At 41.2% G+C, this 16,580-nt stretch overlaps 1 protein-coding gene across 1 annotated transcript in view; it reads right to left on the bottom strand.

The window, feature by feature from the left end:
* SPTLC1 (serine palmitoyltransferase long chain base subunit 1) overlaps nt 1–14,655 on the bottom strand; it is a 34,200-nt gene extending 19,545 nt beyond the window's left edge. The window contains exons 1-3 of the mRNA XM_055791285.1: nt 14,545–14,655; nt 12,633–12,740; nt 3,918–4,012 (exon numbers count right to left, since the gene is read on the bottom strand). Coding sequence (XP_055647260.1) covers nt 3,918–4,012; nt 12,633–12,740; nt 14,545–14,607 — 266 coding nt within the window. The 5' untranslated portion in view covers nt 14,608–14,655. The remainder of the gene's footprint in view (nt 1–3,917; nt 4,013–12,632; nt 12,741–14,544) is intronic.
* Between the last annotated feature and the right edge of the window lie 1,925 nt (nt 14,656–16,580).

Below are 16,580 nucleotides of genomic sequence, written 5' to 3'. Positions count from 1 at the left end.
TTTGTTTTTCAACACTAAGAAGCACATAGCTTCTCCAAGATTCCTTCTTTCCACTTCTTCCTACGCAGCTGCCATTCAAGTTCAGTGTCAAGTGGCAAATATACTGCTATACTCCACTAAAACTGTATCCCTGTAATTTAGTAAAGAAACCATAAATACCTTCTTGAGATATTTAATGATTCTGTCTTGAAAACTTAATTCATACAAAGATGACTCCTGAAGAAATAAAGTCACTCCTTTAAAGTCAAAGTAATACCTCTTTGGAAGAATACTACAAATAAAAAGTGAATTTCATTGCTACTTGCTTCCATGATACACAAATCTAAAACCAATGTTTTTGTCATAAAGCAGACCCACAATACCAACCTTGTACTGAATCAAGTTCCTGAAATATAGGTACTAGCTGTAAGCAGATAGAAGTACTGTATTGTCTGTCAGCTCAAGTTTCCAACTCTGTTTAATCCATAATGGTTTGAATAACTCATGTAACCAGGAAACACAGAAAATGTGAAAAAACCACAACCAATAGTAACAAAAGAACAAGAGCACAATAAATAATGAAGGACAGTGCAGCAGTGCACAGAAATTTTCTGCCCTAAAAAAATGATGATTTAGATAAGCATTAAAAAATTGAAGATAAAAATAGCCATCACTCCTTTAAATGCAAGTATCACATCTGTGTGTAGTGTTCTAAAAAACCCTGCTTTGGCAATTCTACACTACAATACCACAAAATCAAGTTTCAATTAATCACTCAGGAGTGCCGAGAAGTCTCAAAGTTAAGCTGAACACAAAATCTTATGTGTGTCCATTTCAGTATGCGTACTACAGTTGAGAATCTATACTATTCCTCAAACATAATAGTATCAACAAGCTTTTCCCATGTGGGAACTAGCACTGAACAATTTCCACAATCAAAATTAAACAGGGCTGCTCAAATGTCAAATGCCTATGCACAGCTGCTCCAAATCTGGCTGCTGACAATATTTCAATGGGTATATTTGGCGTGCAAAGCAAATAGACTTCAAGTCCAAGCTATTCACTGCAAGTTAAGAAAAACATTTAACTGCCTGAACTTCACTTAAAAATACTCCATGATTTTGTTTCATATCTGCTCACTTTTAAAAATTAAGCACATTACTTCAACCAAGCAACCGCAAAGTTTACAAAACAACTTTGGAAAGCTTTCTGCTAACACAGTGTATGCACCATGCACCTTCATCACTGTCATTCCAAGACATTAAACCGACAAAAGCTGAACCTGACCCCACAAAAAAGCTGTCCTGCATTACTGCAGTGCATCTTCTGCACAGAAGGAGCATTGCACGAATATGCAGGAAACTGCCTTGGGGAACTTCCTGCTATTAAAAATATACCTGAACCTGTTCCTCTGGCTTGCTCATCAATGAGTTGTACCAAACATCTGAAGTCCTATTAAGTGAAACAACTACTTAGGTTTGCAGATATTCAGATAGAGCAGACCTCTACCTATGGATTTTGGCACTAACACAAGGTTTAGTATATTCCCAGCATACTATTAGACCTGGTAAATGTACAAATAATTGCCCCCACAGCTCTATCTCTCAAATCTAGAAAATACACTAATGTTCACCAAGAACTTACCCCTAACAAAGCTGCAGACCCCATGAAAACATGGCCACGCTTTGCTATCAGAATTTTACCCAACCTTCTAAAGGAATACTCATGGTTAAGCAGAAAACGCTCATGGAAAAACTAATTCCAGTGAATAATTAGATACAAAACATGGCTGCTAGTAGTATCATAAAACTTTCCTTGCAATGACAAAAACAAGAAGTCTTTGCAAAAGGAAAATGGTGAAAGACTTAATTTCTTTACAGTGCCATGTATCTCTCTTCCTCTAGTATAACACAGTTTGTTAGGCATCACGTTTAGGGACAACTGTTATGAGATACTGAGTGATCCAGCTGAAACCATAAATAAAAATATGATTTCAAGCTATATTCAAAGAATCTGCAAGCAAGACCTTCAGAAACTGTGTTTTTTAAGAACCAAAAGCACTACATCCATACGTAGACCTCTCACTTATCTCCTAAGTGTTGCATGTATTGAAAAATCAGTCACAGAAGATGATAAAGTAAAAGCCAGATCTTTAGTACCTTTTCATTTTAAAGCAAAACAAGAATCAGCATGAGAATTTTGCAGACATACTGTTTTAGCAGACAGGTTTACATTTTCTGAATGATGTCTTGTACAACTAAGCTATCTTGCATAAATTATTTCGCAGAAAGGCTACCACAAGAAGTAACTAACTTCTGAACTATGACTGAGCTGTCATGGGTAACTTGGTCACCACTGATTCAAGATTGGTTTGTTTGAAAAAGTCTCTGCATTGTTGGCTTTGCTTATCATATGGCAATGTTACCAGGATTATGCAAGTGTTCAGCAGAAAGTAGCATACTAACGTAAGGCAGAAACCACCTTGCATCCTGAGGGAGGAGGAAGTCTGCCTCCCCCAGGCAGCGTGTCAAAGTTTTTCCTGAAATACTTAATACTTCCCAACTGGTCAGGAGCCTATATAAACCCTATCCACACATTACTGCAAATATGCAATATTAAACCACCACACACTAAGATAATTAAGATTTATGTAAATTGCCATTCATGGTAGACATTAACACATGAAAATCATGGAAAGATGACTACCTCATTAACATCAACAGGGCTCCCCTAAAATACTAATTAAAAAGGGGACAGAAATTCTCTTGAGTTGGAATTAGGATGCAGACACTTTCATTTCTGTATTAATCCTGAAACATGGGTTGAGTTTATAGCCCAAGTTGCAATCTCATAGCTGTTGAGCAACTTAAGGGAATGTAGTTGGCAGTTTAAATTTTAGAAGACAAATGCCAAGTTTTGCCCATAGCCTCTATTAAGTTCAACAGCCACAACATATTAATGTTCTGTCACAACACATTCCCTAGCTGTAAGCACTGGAAAGTTCTAAATAATTTAAACAATTTCTGAATCAATCTGAAAGATATATTTGTTCAGATTTTTTTTAAATGTCCAACGCTTTCTTTGCCACAGTCTTGTTTGTTTCAAAATTCTAAACAATAACAGGATCTTTCACATCACAGTTGATTAAAACAGGCATCACTTTTCTAAAGCAGACTTTTCCATGGTGGCAGAACCATCAAAATGGAGCTCTCTATGACAGCAAATAATTCTGCTTTGTCACTAAAATATTTTAAAATATTGGTGTCACTAGAAGGATATTAAGAATGCTTATATTGTAAAAGTTACCGACATAAATCTGAAGCTTGTGAAAGAAATTTCAATGCAATTTCTGAAACACTGTGACTCTTGCCTAAGTCAGCACACATTCTAAAACCTCCTAACACAGAAGAAAGTAACACTGAGCCATAATTTCCTCATGGAACAACTTCACCATCAAGCATCTCGGTGCACTTCTGACTGTCCAAAGAGGAACAACTTGTCACGAAGTGCCAAGTGGCTAGCCACAAAATCAGTTTCTTCTGAAGCGATTAGTGATGACAGTTTTCCCCCCAAGGCCTACACAGAAAGTGGTAATCACTTCTGGAGGTTTAAGTCTTCATATTCAGAAAAAATGAAACATTACTACCAAACAATACAGATCCCCAATAATGGCAAAGATAAAAATGTCTCTCCCCCCACTGCCAATATTTTTTTAAAAAATTCATAACAACATTTAAAGTAAGAAAGATTTTTCTTGATAATGCTGCAAAACCAAGATATCTCTCCAGCTGCAAATTCAGTCCTGCTATCTAAAAATGGAATTAATTTCTGAAAGGTTTTAAGGATAGTGAAAAGCTTAGTAAGAAATACACTTAAAAATATGGACATTGAGTATTTGAGCTGAAAAAACCTCAGAATTTATTCTGAAATACATTTACCCTGAAACAATGTTGTAGTTGAGAGCTGGGTGATCTTTTGGCACAGGAGGTACAAGAGGCTCTGGCTGCCATTCTTCAATCAACTCTTCCTTTTCCTGGACAGGAGAAAAACAATACAGCTCAAAAAGGATTTGTGCTAGAAAAGACATTATGCATTAAGAAACAGTTGGAAATAGTTGTGTAAGAAATTATGTAGGCTAATATGTGTCACCTGAGACACTTACAATTGACATTATCTCAGTTTGCTCAATTGAGGGCTCTGAATTCTTCAAATGGAAGATGTAAAGAAAGATATCCCAGTTGCTCCTGTGCATTAAAGACATGATAATCAAGAAAAGAGATACTAACTTGGTGTTCCTGCCAAATTTTGATCGATATTGTTTCACTCAATTATGAAAATCCTCCTCTACAGTTTATGTAATTGAATACAAATTACATAATAGTTGAATATAAATTGCCTAACTTTACATTCTCAAGTCTTCAACAGTGGCATTAAAATCTTAGCAAAATAACAGATACATGAGCAGGAAACAATACAGAAAAACTGCCAAATGCTCAAATGGTAGCAACTACTGAACCATGCAGCCCCCCCCCCAACCTAACCACGGAGGAATACTGAATGCACACTCATTTTCAAAGTCCTTTATCTGGAAAACCTAAGTTAGAAGATTTTCTAAAGGACATGCAGTGGACCAGCATAACAGGTGCATTAGACTAATTCCACACCAATTAACCACCACTCAGGCAACTCGCCAAAATCATCCTTCATACCACGAAAGCAGCCCTTCCTGGAGGATTATTTACTAGTACAGCATGACACACCTGATAACTAACTTTGAATGGTATGACTGCAATGGGTTTCTATTTCTCCATTACTTCAAAAAGCAGTAGAATATTTAAGGCTACCAAAATACAAATTCTACAATTCATTTTTTGAAAACACCATAGCAATACCTTTTTCCATTTTTATTTTTTCCAAATGCACTTTTCAAAGCCTTCAAAGTACAAAAACAAAGACATGAAAAAATAAAAAGGAAACTACATGCAACAATATAATTAGTCTCCTGCATTTTTGTCACTTTCCTTTTACTAAACTAATGAATAACTAGGTATTTCCAGAGTATTAATTAATATCCCAGGAGCTCCACAAATGTCTACTTCAAAACACAAATTGAAATTTCAATATCCCTGTATTTCAGAAAAGATCCTTTTTATGTAAGCGTAGTCAGTTGTGTTTCTAGCATCTTGCAGATGTACTTTAAATACATTTTTTTTTAACCTTCTCATGTTAGATTTCTTACTGAAATTTAACCCATGGGACATGTATTTTAAAGGAAATAAAATGCCATTAATATGTGTGACAGAAGTGAATGTATTTAATATTTTGAAGTGGCTGCACTTGTGTTAGAAGAAGTGTTTAGTTTCTTTAGCCACCACAGGACAGCCCCAGCTGGAGCCATGCACTCAGTTATGCATGCATTGAAATGCTGTTCCACATACCATTAAAGTAGGGGGTTAACTTACCCTGCACTAGTGCCATTCATAGCATGTCAAATAACAGATTTTGTTGCTTCAACTAAAAAAAAAAATCTAAACAGATAATGGAGCACCAGAGAACAGAACAATAAAACTGTGTGTAAATACTATTGACTACTATTCATTGCCGTATTCTATTATCAAACCTCATGCTTGACACGACCCAGTAAATACCTCAAGAATGCTATTGGAGATTACCAGGTGATACACCCTACAAAGATTAACATGCAACACAGTTCCAAAATGGTGGAAAAGTAGTACCCAAACCCAGGTTAATCTCAGAGTGGAACCACAACCATAACGCCGTATGCTAAACTCCACTGTTCCAAGTCAGAGTGGCAATTCCATTCTCACCTCAGAGCAGGTACTAATGTGCATCTCTATACGGTATTGCTATTTAAAAAAAATGTCAAAAACATAGTTTAACACTAAATGTGCTGACCCACAGCACTGCAAGCCAGCAGCTGCTACAATACAGTCCCCTCCCAGCCACATTCTTGTTCCTTGTGCTGGCATACGCAGTTAGAGAACCAGACAATAAACTTGTTGAGAAAAATGATCCAGATAAAAACTAACTCAGTAAAAGCAGGATGGAAACATAGCTAAACTAGATCCCACAACACAGAGGTCCCAAACTAGACTGGCTGATGCTACTGGGAAACTGTATCCTGAGTTACAGTTGCCCAGCAGTATCATACCTTTTTCACAAGAGTTCAAAATGACTTCCAAAAAGCAGAAAGCAGGCTGTGTGTGCATGCAACCTTCACTCTGCTCCTACACTTGGTGTCAAAAGTCCCCAAATCCCTGATATGCAGCCTGCAACAACAGTTGTGTCCATTGTAGAGCACTGGACTGGGGGCAGGGCAGGGTCGTGTGTCTGTGTGTTGCTGTTTTTTTGTTTTAACTCTGAAGCAGAATAAATCAGGTGAGCAGTAGTGCAGCCTGTCAGTTATGGAAGGATAAATAAGAAAAGCGTTAGATGGCATCAAATGCCTAAAAGGGAAGGGCTTAAAAAGCATGGTGTTTCTTCTCTGTAAGTTCTGAACACAAAGAACATTTGGACAGATTTTATACAACATAGTTCAAAGCCAGAGCAGGCAACAACATACATTTCCTTCAAATAGGGCAGAATTAAAGCTATGCAAGCATGTACTTAGCTTTTCCACTTAAGTGTAATTTTTTGAACTAAGGCTACAAAGTATCACCATCAGCTTAGCAACTGGTAACACGAATTCGACTAAAATCTTTTTTCCACCCAGTCTAGCAGTAAGAAAAACACTATTTATACCAAGACACTGTAACTACATTATAAATTAGCATACTATAACTACATATATACATATAACTACATAGCATACTATAACTACACTATAAATTAGCATAGTACAATTGTAGTTGAGATCTGTGAACATAAAGATAATGAGCAATTCCTAATTAGCACTTTTCTCCCCCATTCATACCAAATTTTAAGAAGTTTCCATTTTTCCCTTTGAAATGTTTGCAGCACTAACAGCAAGGTGACAAGCCACAGATGAGATGTGGCAATATCCCAATTTTTTTTCTTAACAGAAAATAAAATATATGGAAGACTAATCCTCATTTTAAAAAACATTGTTTCACTAATTCTAGCTCACATTCATTCTACTCATCCATTACAAATCACAAACAATTGCATCTTCACTTCTTACGTCTTCTGTTTTCACATGTACTTAGCACAGGCAATAGTTTACCAAAAGCTTGTGTGACGCAGTTCCTCTATTATGGTAGGGGACTGGAGATACCGGTGATTAAAGTGAGTACCAATCTCAATCTAAAATGGCCATCCGCACTGCAGACGGGACAGTCCATCTCACTTCCCCCTTCCATTCACCAAGTATCTCAGTACACTGACCTATCCTTTCAGGGTAAATATGATCATCTCACTCAGATGAAAGACACAGCAGAAGCAGGGTTTCATACAGTGACCCCACATTCCTAACAGCACTTTTAACTTCTACCTCCTAAACAGACACCGTATTTCAAACTAATATGAAGAATAAAAATGTTAATTTTCAAGCATATAAAGAACCAGATTTTAATTTACAATGTAACATCCTCAATATATAGCTGATTCGCTTATTTCTCCTCAGTTCACTGTATTGAAAATATCCACTTGATGAAAAAAATTAACACTTTCAACTTCCACTCTCCGGCTATAAGTGAACTCAGCTCCTCCTCTTTCCATTTTATAATTGTTTTTAATGTATATAAACAGAAATGTTAAATAAAATATAAATATCAATACCCACAAAAATATGACTGAAATGTTTACAAATATATAAACTGCAATACACAAACTTATTTATACATTTGTGCATATATGTAAACATTTAAAATATATTCATCTAAATACATACACACACATATAAAATAAATAAAATGGGTTTGGGTGGTTGTTATTTTGTTGGTGTGGTTTTTACTTTTTAAATGCTAGATACCTTGGGTAAGAGAAATACTTGGGTGTAAACACAAACTCAATTTTAACGCAAACACAAAAACCGTAATTTAAATAAGTTGCCTTGTTGACCCTGTTTTTTTAAAATTCTGTTCATGAAGACATTTTTGAGCTAGCACTATAGTTATGAAACAGTGTCATACACGCATCTGTGTCAACATCCAGAGATTAACAGTATTTTTTTATTTGCTGGTCCTCAAATAACAGCTCTTTAATTTCACGGTATTTATCGAATCGTATATCAGCATGGCATAAATTGGTAAAAATAATGGCCAAGCTAATTAGAAATTTATTTATTTCAACCTGTGCTAATACTTAAGAGAATCTTTACCTACATAGGGTGTCTTGGTTCAATATGACTGAAAACCTTTACAAGAACAGACTACATCTGCTCTTCCCTGTAGCAACCTCTCAGTGCTGTTCCTGCACAATAAGGCGCTCTTGTGGCCTACAGTACTTCTCAGCCATGCATCAAACATTTGTCTCTGACAGGAACCGCACAGCCTCCTGACTAATACCACTCTAATAAAACAGTTCCATGCTACTACCACAGCAAAAATTCTAAAAACAAGAAAACAACTATGCCTTCCATCCACAAATTAAAAGACATGGCTCCTAGCAGGACTTTTTGAGACAAAAGCTCAGTATCATTTACCACAAAGTGAAAGCCACATACATCTGGACGGGACCTTCCTTTCACACAAATGGCTGCTGGCTGGAGAGTGCGTGTATAGCTCAGTGATGCCATGCAGTCTCCTACAGCTTGCTGCAGTCCTCAGTGGCACTTTGCCACTTCTCCATAGAGTTCATTTTGGGTGAAAAGCCCACAAGAATCTCTACATCTAGCACCTTGTCTGGCCAGTCTTGTTTGTACTTCCCCAAATCCCAAACTATCAGGAACTTAGAGAGAAGTACTCCACTTTTTTAGTTAATGACTTGGGAGATTCCATTATTTTGGAATAGAACCAATAGGAGTACCTACAAACACTGTTTGTTATTAAAGGATGACAAGTTGCAAGCCGATTCCTGCACTGGCTTTCACAGTACTCTTGCTACGTAGTTGACTAAACCCAGAAGCCCCCTTTGGGGTGGATTTCTTCAGTGTTTTGGAAGTGTGACTCCGAAGTGCACCAGGTTGCACCACGTACCATCTATGTCTGGTTCCCCAGCACAGACTGGTCCTGACAGATCACATTAAGATGGCTGTGTAACAGTGCTGTTCTTCAGTAGTATTTATGTGGAGCCTGCTCTGCTCTGGCAGGGTTCCCGACAATAATTCACAGAGAAACTCCAAGTACCACTACATGGGTGGCTGACACAAAGGCAGCCTGAGCTGGCCTATCTCCAATGCCTGTACCTAAGTATTTCTTTCTGGTGTGGTAAAGACTGGACACCAACCACAGCATGAAGAAACCTAGAACAAATCAGAAGGCAAATCAGCAGTCTCCTTGCTGAAAACCTGGCATGTAGCTACACAGAGCTCAACATGCACACAAGCCTGGTTTTTTGTGTGGGATCCCATATTACGTGAAACAGACTGTACTGGGTTTGGTTGTGACGGTGTTAATTTTCTTGATAACAGCTCATACAGCACTGTGGTTTAGATCTGTGACCAGAACAATACTGACAACTCACTCATGTTGCAGCTTTTGCTGAAGAGTGTGTGCACAGTGTGAAGGCTTCTGTTTCCCACTCTGCCCACAGGGTGAACAGATTGGGGGGTGCACAAGAGACTGGGAGGGGAGACAACCTGGCAGATGACCCAAACTAACCTAACAAATATTCCATACCACATAATGTGACACTCGGCAATAAAAAGGAAAGGGGGAAGGTAGGGAAGTTAGCCATCTTTTGCTTGAGAACTGATTGGGATTTGGTCCCTGAGGGATTGCCTTTGCATTACTTTCCTTGTTTCTCTCTTCTTCCCTTTCTTCTTTGCTTATTAAACAATCTTATCATCACTCACAAGTTTTCTTGCTTTTACTTTTTCTTTCCTATTCCCCCATACCAATGGGGGTGGGGGAGAAAGTGTGCGAGCAGCTGTGCTGTGCTTAGCTGCCTGCTGGGACTAACCCACAACACAGACCAGTGTCAACTATCTGTGGATTTGCAGTGAAGGTGGATTTTTTTCTCCCTACAGTTATTCCTCTACACAAAATAAACAAGCTCTTTTCACAGCAATTATCTGCATTATAGAAAAGGAGATGGAATCACTCCACACATCTGATGCACCAGTCTGCTTAAGTCCTCGAACTATAGAAGACTTAGACTTTCACTTTCACTTCACTGCTGTATTTAAGCTTACTTTCAATAAAGTATCTGTAGACAAGATATTCCCTTTGAAATACATTTCTTTGCACGGAAAACACTGCTTCCATCTTCAGAGTTCAATGGTTAAGCCAACTATCTTGTTATATATCAAGATATATAATATATATACCAAGATATAGCAATATATAAATAATATATATCATATATAACAAGATATATCTTGTAATCTCCTTCATCAGCAGCCAACTCAAACATACCATCAGACCAAAAAGCCTTCTCACACTCTATTCTTTTTGCCATCAAGATACAGGTAACAAAAAACTAGAGGTGTTGATGGCTAACATCTCAAGTCAAACCTGTTGCTATAATACAGCTCTTAGCATTCTGCAAATGTTTTTCTTCTGTGTCTTGCAACTATACATCAATACACACACTATGCAATTCTTGATGACTTTGGATTTTTGCAAGTATTCACATTCCTTTCCACTCCTCAAGCTCAGTGAAGTTTGTATATATCTCAACAAAAGTATCTCAGCAATAACATATTTGCAGGCTTATGTTCTTCAAAAAGCAAGTTACTGCTGTCCTGCCAATGAACTGTCATACTGCAAAAGTAGGACTGTTTTTAAGCATGAGTCTTTTCCCTTTCTGACCCCCTTCTAAACCCGTTTCCACTGAGCTGCAGCAGACCAGCTACTCACATGCAATCTCCCAAATGCTCATTGCCCCCCGTTAAGAAGATAAAGAACAGTTCTCTTCCTTGCATAATACCACTGCTCCAGATTTCTCTGAGCGTTTTCTTAAACATCTCAATTTCAGCAAAATGGTCTGTCAGTGAATGAAGGAGATGACCTGCAACTGGACGATAATACTAAAGATGCACATAGACATATCTGACTGTAATCCTTACTTTGTGAGGAAGAGATAGGTTTCAGCTTTTCCAGGTCACCAATCACATAAGAGTAGCCAAGAGCTTTTTCCCCACCATCTACTGCTGAGAATGAATCTTGCAAAAGACAACAGTTATCCTCCAAAATACCAGAGATCAAAAACATCTGATGCAGGAAAGCTCTACTAAATGAACTACCACTGTTTCTGAATGGACAGTCAAGGGCTCCTTTAAAGCTGCAGCATGTCTTCCCAAATGATCTGAACATTCAGCACTTCACCGCACTGGACTTCCCTTTGTGTTCACCCCTCCTCTCTATTCTTATCAAAGGTGGCAAACTTCAAGAATCCCAGGATCATTTCAAACTCATCCAAGTACAAAATTGAACTGGCCTTTCTTGATTCCCATGCAGTTCACTTCTTGCCTCCAATAAATTCATGCCAAAGTTTCAGAATACTCAAAGCTTGTCTAGTAAGTACTCCCCAGAAGAGGACACTTCCTGCAGATGTGCTCACATGCACAGCCTTATGCCTATAGTCCCTGCATGCTGTTCACTGATGCATTACACTGAGCTCAGATGCTTGATGTATCCTTAACAAGAATGACATCAAAAAGCATGCAAGCACATGATATAGATAGGAATGACAAGGTAAAATACCCACAAATCTCCTTCCACAAACCCTCCTCAGTACCATGAAGAAATTCCAGTAGTTTACCTCATTCATAAAGGATACCATTCCTCAAACCCTAGCAAACTAAGCTTGTTTGTTACATAGGACTTCAGACAGTTCAGATCAACCCCTCACATACACAAGCTGGTTGGGATATTGCAATAAATCGCTATAGTTCATCTGTGATTGAGGGAAAAAAAAAAAAAAAAAAGAGTATAACCTTGTTCATCCTTTGAATGTAACCAATGGCACACTCAGACATTAAGCACCAAGAAAAATTAGCCCAGGGACATCTCCAAAACAAGCTCCACCAATTTCTGATAGTCTCCAGCCAGAAGAGAGAAATTCCAGTCTCCACAATTACAGATGCGCCTTTTTTTTTTTTTTTTTTGAGACAACTACATTGCAAAAGAAGAGAACTGCAACTAAACTCCACAAAGTTTTTTGGAACCCACTTAACACTGTAAACTCTCTGAGCTATTACAGACACCACATATACAGACTGATCATTTTCCTACTCTCTACACTCTTATAGTTCATTTTGTTTGGTGGGGTTTTTTTAGTATAGCTTCCATTTCTAAAACAAAACTATTCATTGAGTAGAGCTAATGCCAGGTTTTCATAACTTGGCAATCAGTCACATCAGTTCTTCTATACTTCTTAGACTCTCAAACACGGTGCTACTGTAAAAGCACACTGAAGCGTTTAAGCAATAAGCAGTTTCTTAGTCCAGTGTAAGCCCACCCTCTGAAATCCTAAAAAAACAGCACAATTTGTGACGCAGCAGTGGTTCAACCCTAATATATCAATAGCTATAAATTGTTCCTTTAAAGAAAAATATTCTTCCACCATACCTTAAGTGTTAGATCAGATCGCTCTTGAAGCTTGTATGTCTTGGAGAAAAGAAGTCTAATTATCCACAGAATTAGAATTCCTTCTAAAATGAGATGGTAAGCAGGAGCCTGAAAATAAAAGCACAAAAAAAAGTCTATACAAAATTCTATTTGAATCAGTGTAACACTAGGCAACAGTTTTGTCTCTACTAGTACACTTGCAAAAAAATCCAAAGCTGATCATTAGCTGACATGTATTTCTAAAGCAGCAAAAATTATGATTAGATGAAAGTGGATTGCTTTACAACTACTACTTGTAGCTGTTAACTTGAGTTTGAACAGTTTATTCTCTAGTTATAAACAAGGCACACTCTAAATTGATAAGCGGTTTCAGTTCCACACATGCACATAAATTAAATATTGGGAGCAATGGCAGACAGGGGTTGCACCAGCATCTGTGAAGGCAGATTTCACAAGACAAAGTCTCCTGAGAGCCTGAAGGTCTGTGTCATTTATACACACCCACTTCAATCCTACATTCTTGCATAGTCCACAAGCAGGGACAGCTACTGTTATTCACAAAGTAACCTAATCCTGTCCTCACACATTTTTGTTAGTTTCATAGGCACTTTGAGCAGGTATAACCCAACAGTCACCAGGAACAGTTTTGCCGCTGTGTCATTTACTGTTCTGTGTAGACACAGTATTTAGGAATATTTACAGCAAACCGGGAAAGAGTGTTAATCCAAGATGAAGTTTGCCTCTTTGGGTGCTTGGAGGGAGGAAAATCAGGTTCCTCTGGCAGCACTGCTAGTTTAAAGTAGATGTGGAGTTGTGACATCAGCATTTGACACATAGTTTTAATGACTGGTTTAGTTACTTCACTTCAGAAAGGCTCCCATCTAGACTGTGGACATTCATAATTTGTAAAAGACTCAAATTGCAACATACCAGCATTTTCTGGTGGGATATGACCTGCCAACAAAGGCAGTGGAATGCGCCACACAACCAGAAACTAAAGGAAATTGAATGCAAATATTCAAAACCAGTAAGGAGACCTATGGCATACCAAACTGCAAATAATGAATTAATCATTTGCAGAGTACTTTTCAGTTCACCAAACTTGTTAAGAATACCTATGTACACCACGACATCTAAAGAACACACAGTACAGTAGTAGTAGAGGTCCACAGAAACTACTTCCCTGCGCTTTTCAGTGCCTACGATTATCTGGAATGTAGTGTACTAGGCTGTGCTACCAGCTTCAGCAGCTCAGCACTTCCATATTCGCACTGCAAACCATAGCACAAATCCTTAAAAAGTTATGAACCTTAGCCAAATCCCGAGAGGGGAACAGACTGTTGATACAAGACTGCTGCCTATCATCAGGAAATCCTTTTTAACACCACAAAACAAAGCCTGGATGCAAACATGCCACCCTGACCCCCTCCAGGAGATAACTCAAGCATGAACATTTAAAAGTTGCTTCTTCCTTTGTGAATAACACTTGTAAGTTACAAACCCCGGCCTTCCTTACAATGCGCACTGTGAATGTTATTAAGGTTTAATGCGCCGGTATGGACCTGAAATGCAGCTTCGTAAACTTACACAGAGGGGAACGTGACCGCACACCGACTGCTTTCCACACCCGGCTGCGGCGCACGCACAGGCGGGTACGGCCGGCCCCCGCCGCACCCGCGCTGGCACCGCCACCGGCACCGGCACCGCTACCCGCCCGGCCGCCGCCCTGCCCCGCCGCCCAGCCCCGCGCCGGCCCGCTCCTGCCCTCCCGCTCCCCTGGCCAGCGGCCGCGGGACACGGCGCCCTCACTCCCATCGCCTTGAGGCGGCTCGGCAGCGACTGCCAACCGCCCGCCCCCTCCGCGGCCGCCCCGCGCCAGCGGCCGGACACCAGCCCGCGCCGCAGAGCGCACCTCGTAGAAGGCCTGCACCATCTCCACCAGCACCCACTGCTGCCCCGCGCCCGCCGCCGCCATGGCCGCACCTGCCCACTTCCGCTTCCGCGGCCCGCCCGCGCGCGCGCGTCGGGGGCGGAGGGGCGGGCCCACGGCCGCGAGAGAGCGCCCCCTGCGGCCCGGCGGGGGCAGGGCAGGCCGCGGCGCCGGCACCGCCGGAGGCCGGTGCGGGGTGGCGGGGGCTTCTCCGAGGTTCGGTCACGGCGGGCTGTAAAGAAGCGTCTTGCCCGGCAGCGCTCGTGGGCGCCGCTGCAGCTGCGGCTCCCCGCGGCCGTCACCAACTGCCGTTGTCTCCGGCAGCCCGGATCAGGGAGCCAGGCCGGGCCGGCAAGGTGCGCCCTTCGGCGTTAGGTAGCGGAAACCAGCGATACATCGAGCCTGCGCTAGGCCGGGTGCCTCGGTGTGCGCGCCCTCGCCGCGCCCCAAACCGGGCACCGTGCGCTGAGGGCGCGGGCGACCTCGCGGTGCCGCTCCCCCCGCGCCTGGGCGCCGTCCCGGTGAGCCGTCCCGTGCCCGGCGCCCCCTCCGCTGGGCGCCCCCTCCGCTGGGCGCCCCCTCCGCCGGGCGCCCCCTCAGCCCACGCCGCGCTTGCTGCCTGCGCGCCGGCAGCGGGTGACTTGGCTGCTGCAAGGAGCGGTTGTTCAGACACTCGGCTAATGAATGGCAAAAGCAAAGCCGGAGTGTAGTGGAACTAACGAGTGAATTCGAGTAGGAAGAGAAGCTACAGCTTCAAGAGTGGTGACAAAGTGAACAGCCATAAAAGCTGAACGTTGCTGAGCGGAGAGTAACCTCGTGAAGAGAAGAAGAGAATAGGAAGACCTCTCGTGGGTGCACCGGAGTGCGGGGCGGTGACCCAGGCCCCCTGCACAGCCGAGCAGGGCTTGGGCGACTGCCTAAGGGGCTGTGGAGGGGAGGGGGAGCTGGAGAGAAGTTTGCTTAGGAAGTGAGATAGCACTTGATGGAAGAGAAACAAACGATATTGCCGCTAAAAGAGATGTCTGGGAGCTGCTTTGCTGAAGCTAAACAGCTGTGGAGAGTTTCTGATGGTCTTCTGGGAGAGCACAGCGGAACTGGACCCTTGGGGCTTCACTCACTAGTCTTCACCATGGTTAGGGGAGAGAAACCTGGGGGAGCAGTTGATTAAACAAATGGTAATGAAAGCTTTGGGTCCTGTGGATAACTACAAGCCAAGAGCAAGTTACATTTTTGCTTTGGGGGTGGTCAAAACTGGTGAACCTCACTTCCACACTGACTGAAATGTGTAATAGTTCATCTTCTCCCCAAGTTTCTGAACTTAAGGATGTACTTATCGTATTCCAGGCTTTAAATGGTAAAGAGAAAAAATGTGGTTTGAGGCTATCTCAAAAGTCAAGGCAGAGACAATAAATGTCCCTTTTGTTTTTTAGCTGCATGAAGAATATTCGGTTCACTGTTAAGTACTTCTGCGGCTGTTGCATCATGCTGGAGGAGTCTTGGGCTCTTGGGAGATGGCTGCTACTTCCAGCCTCAAAGAATGTGCCTGGTATGCATCCCAGTCCCAAATGGCTCCCAGAAGAGCATTAGTTGTCTTGGTGGACTGCAGATTAAGTTACACCCCTGCTCCTGACATCAGATTCTGACTTTCAGTGTTTGACATGTAAGTGTATGACTGGGAGACTAAGAAATTGATTTCTGTGAAACATCGGATGAATTGTTTCCAGCTTGAAATGCAGTGAACTTAATAACGTACTAACCAGTAATTCTTCTAGCAGTGAATTTGGAGTTCCTGGTCTAGATTATCATCGGGCTGGGTCTCTTGTAATAATGAGCCTACCCCTATTGTTCAGCAGTTTCATTGTTCCAACACAAGGCAACTGCTGCTAATTGCTTAAGGCTGCTATACTTCTGACAGAAAAAAAGAGGGGGAGGTGAAGGGAGAAGTCCTTTGCAATGGGAGTTTACAGCTGGGAGTAAGGGGGAGAGGAAAAACATCTTGATTCTATCTCTGAATTTAA

The sequence above is a fragment of the Falco peregrinus genome, chromosome Z (assembly GCF_023634155.1).
Source record: "Falco peregrinus isolate bFalPer1 chromosome Z, bFalPer1.pri, whole genome shotgun sequence".
NCBI lineage: Eukaryota > Metazoa > Chordata > Aves > Falconiformes > Falconidae > Falco > Falco peregrinus.
Note: the sequence above shows the minus strand (reverse complement) of the source record. Positions and strands in the feature narration are given on the sequence as shown.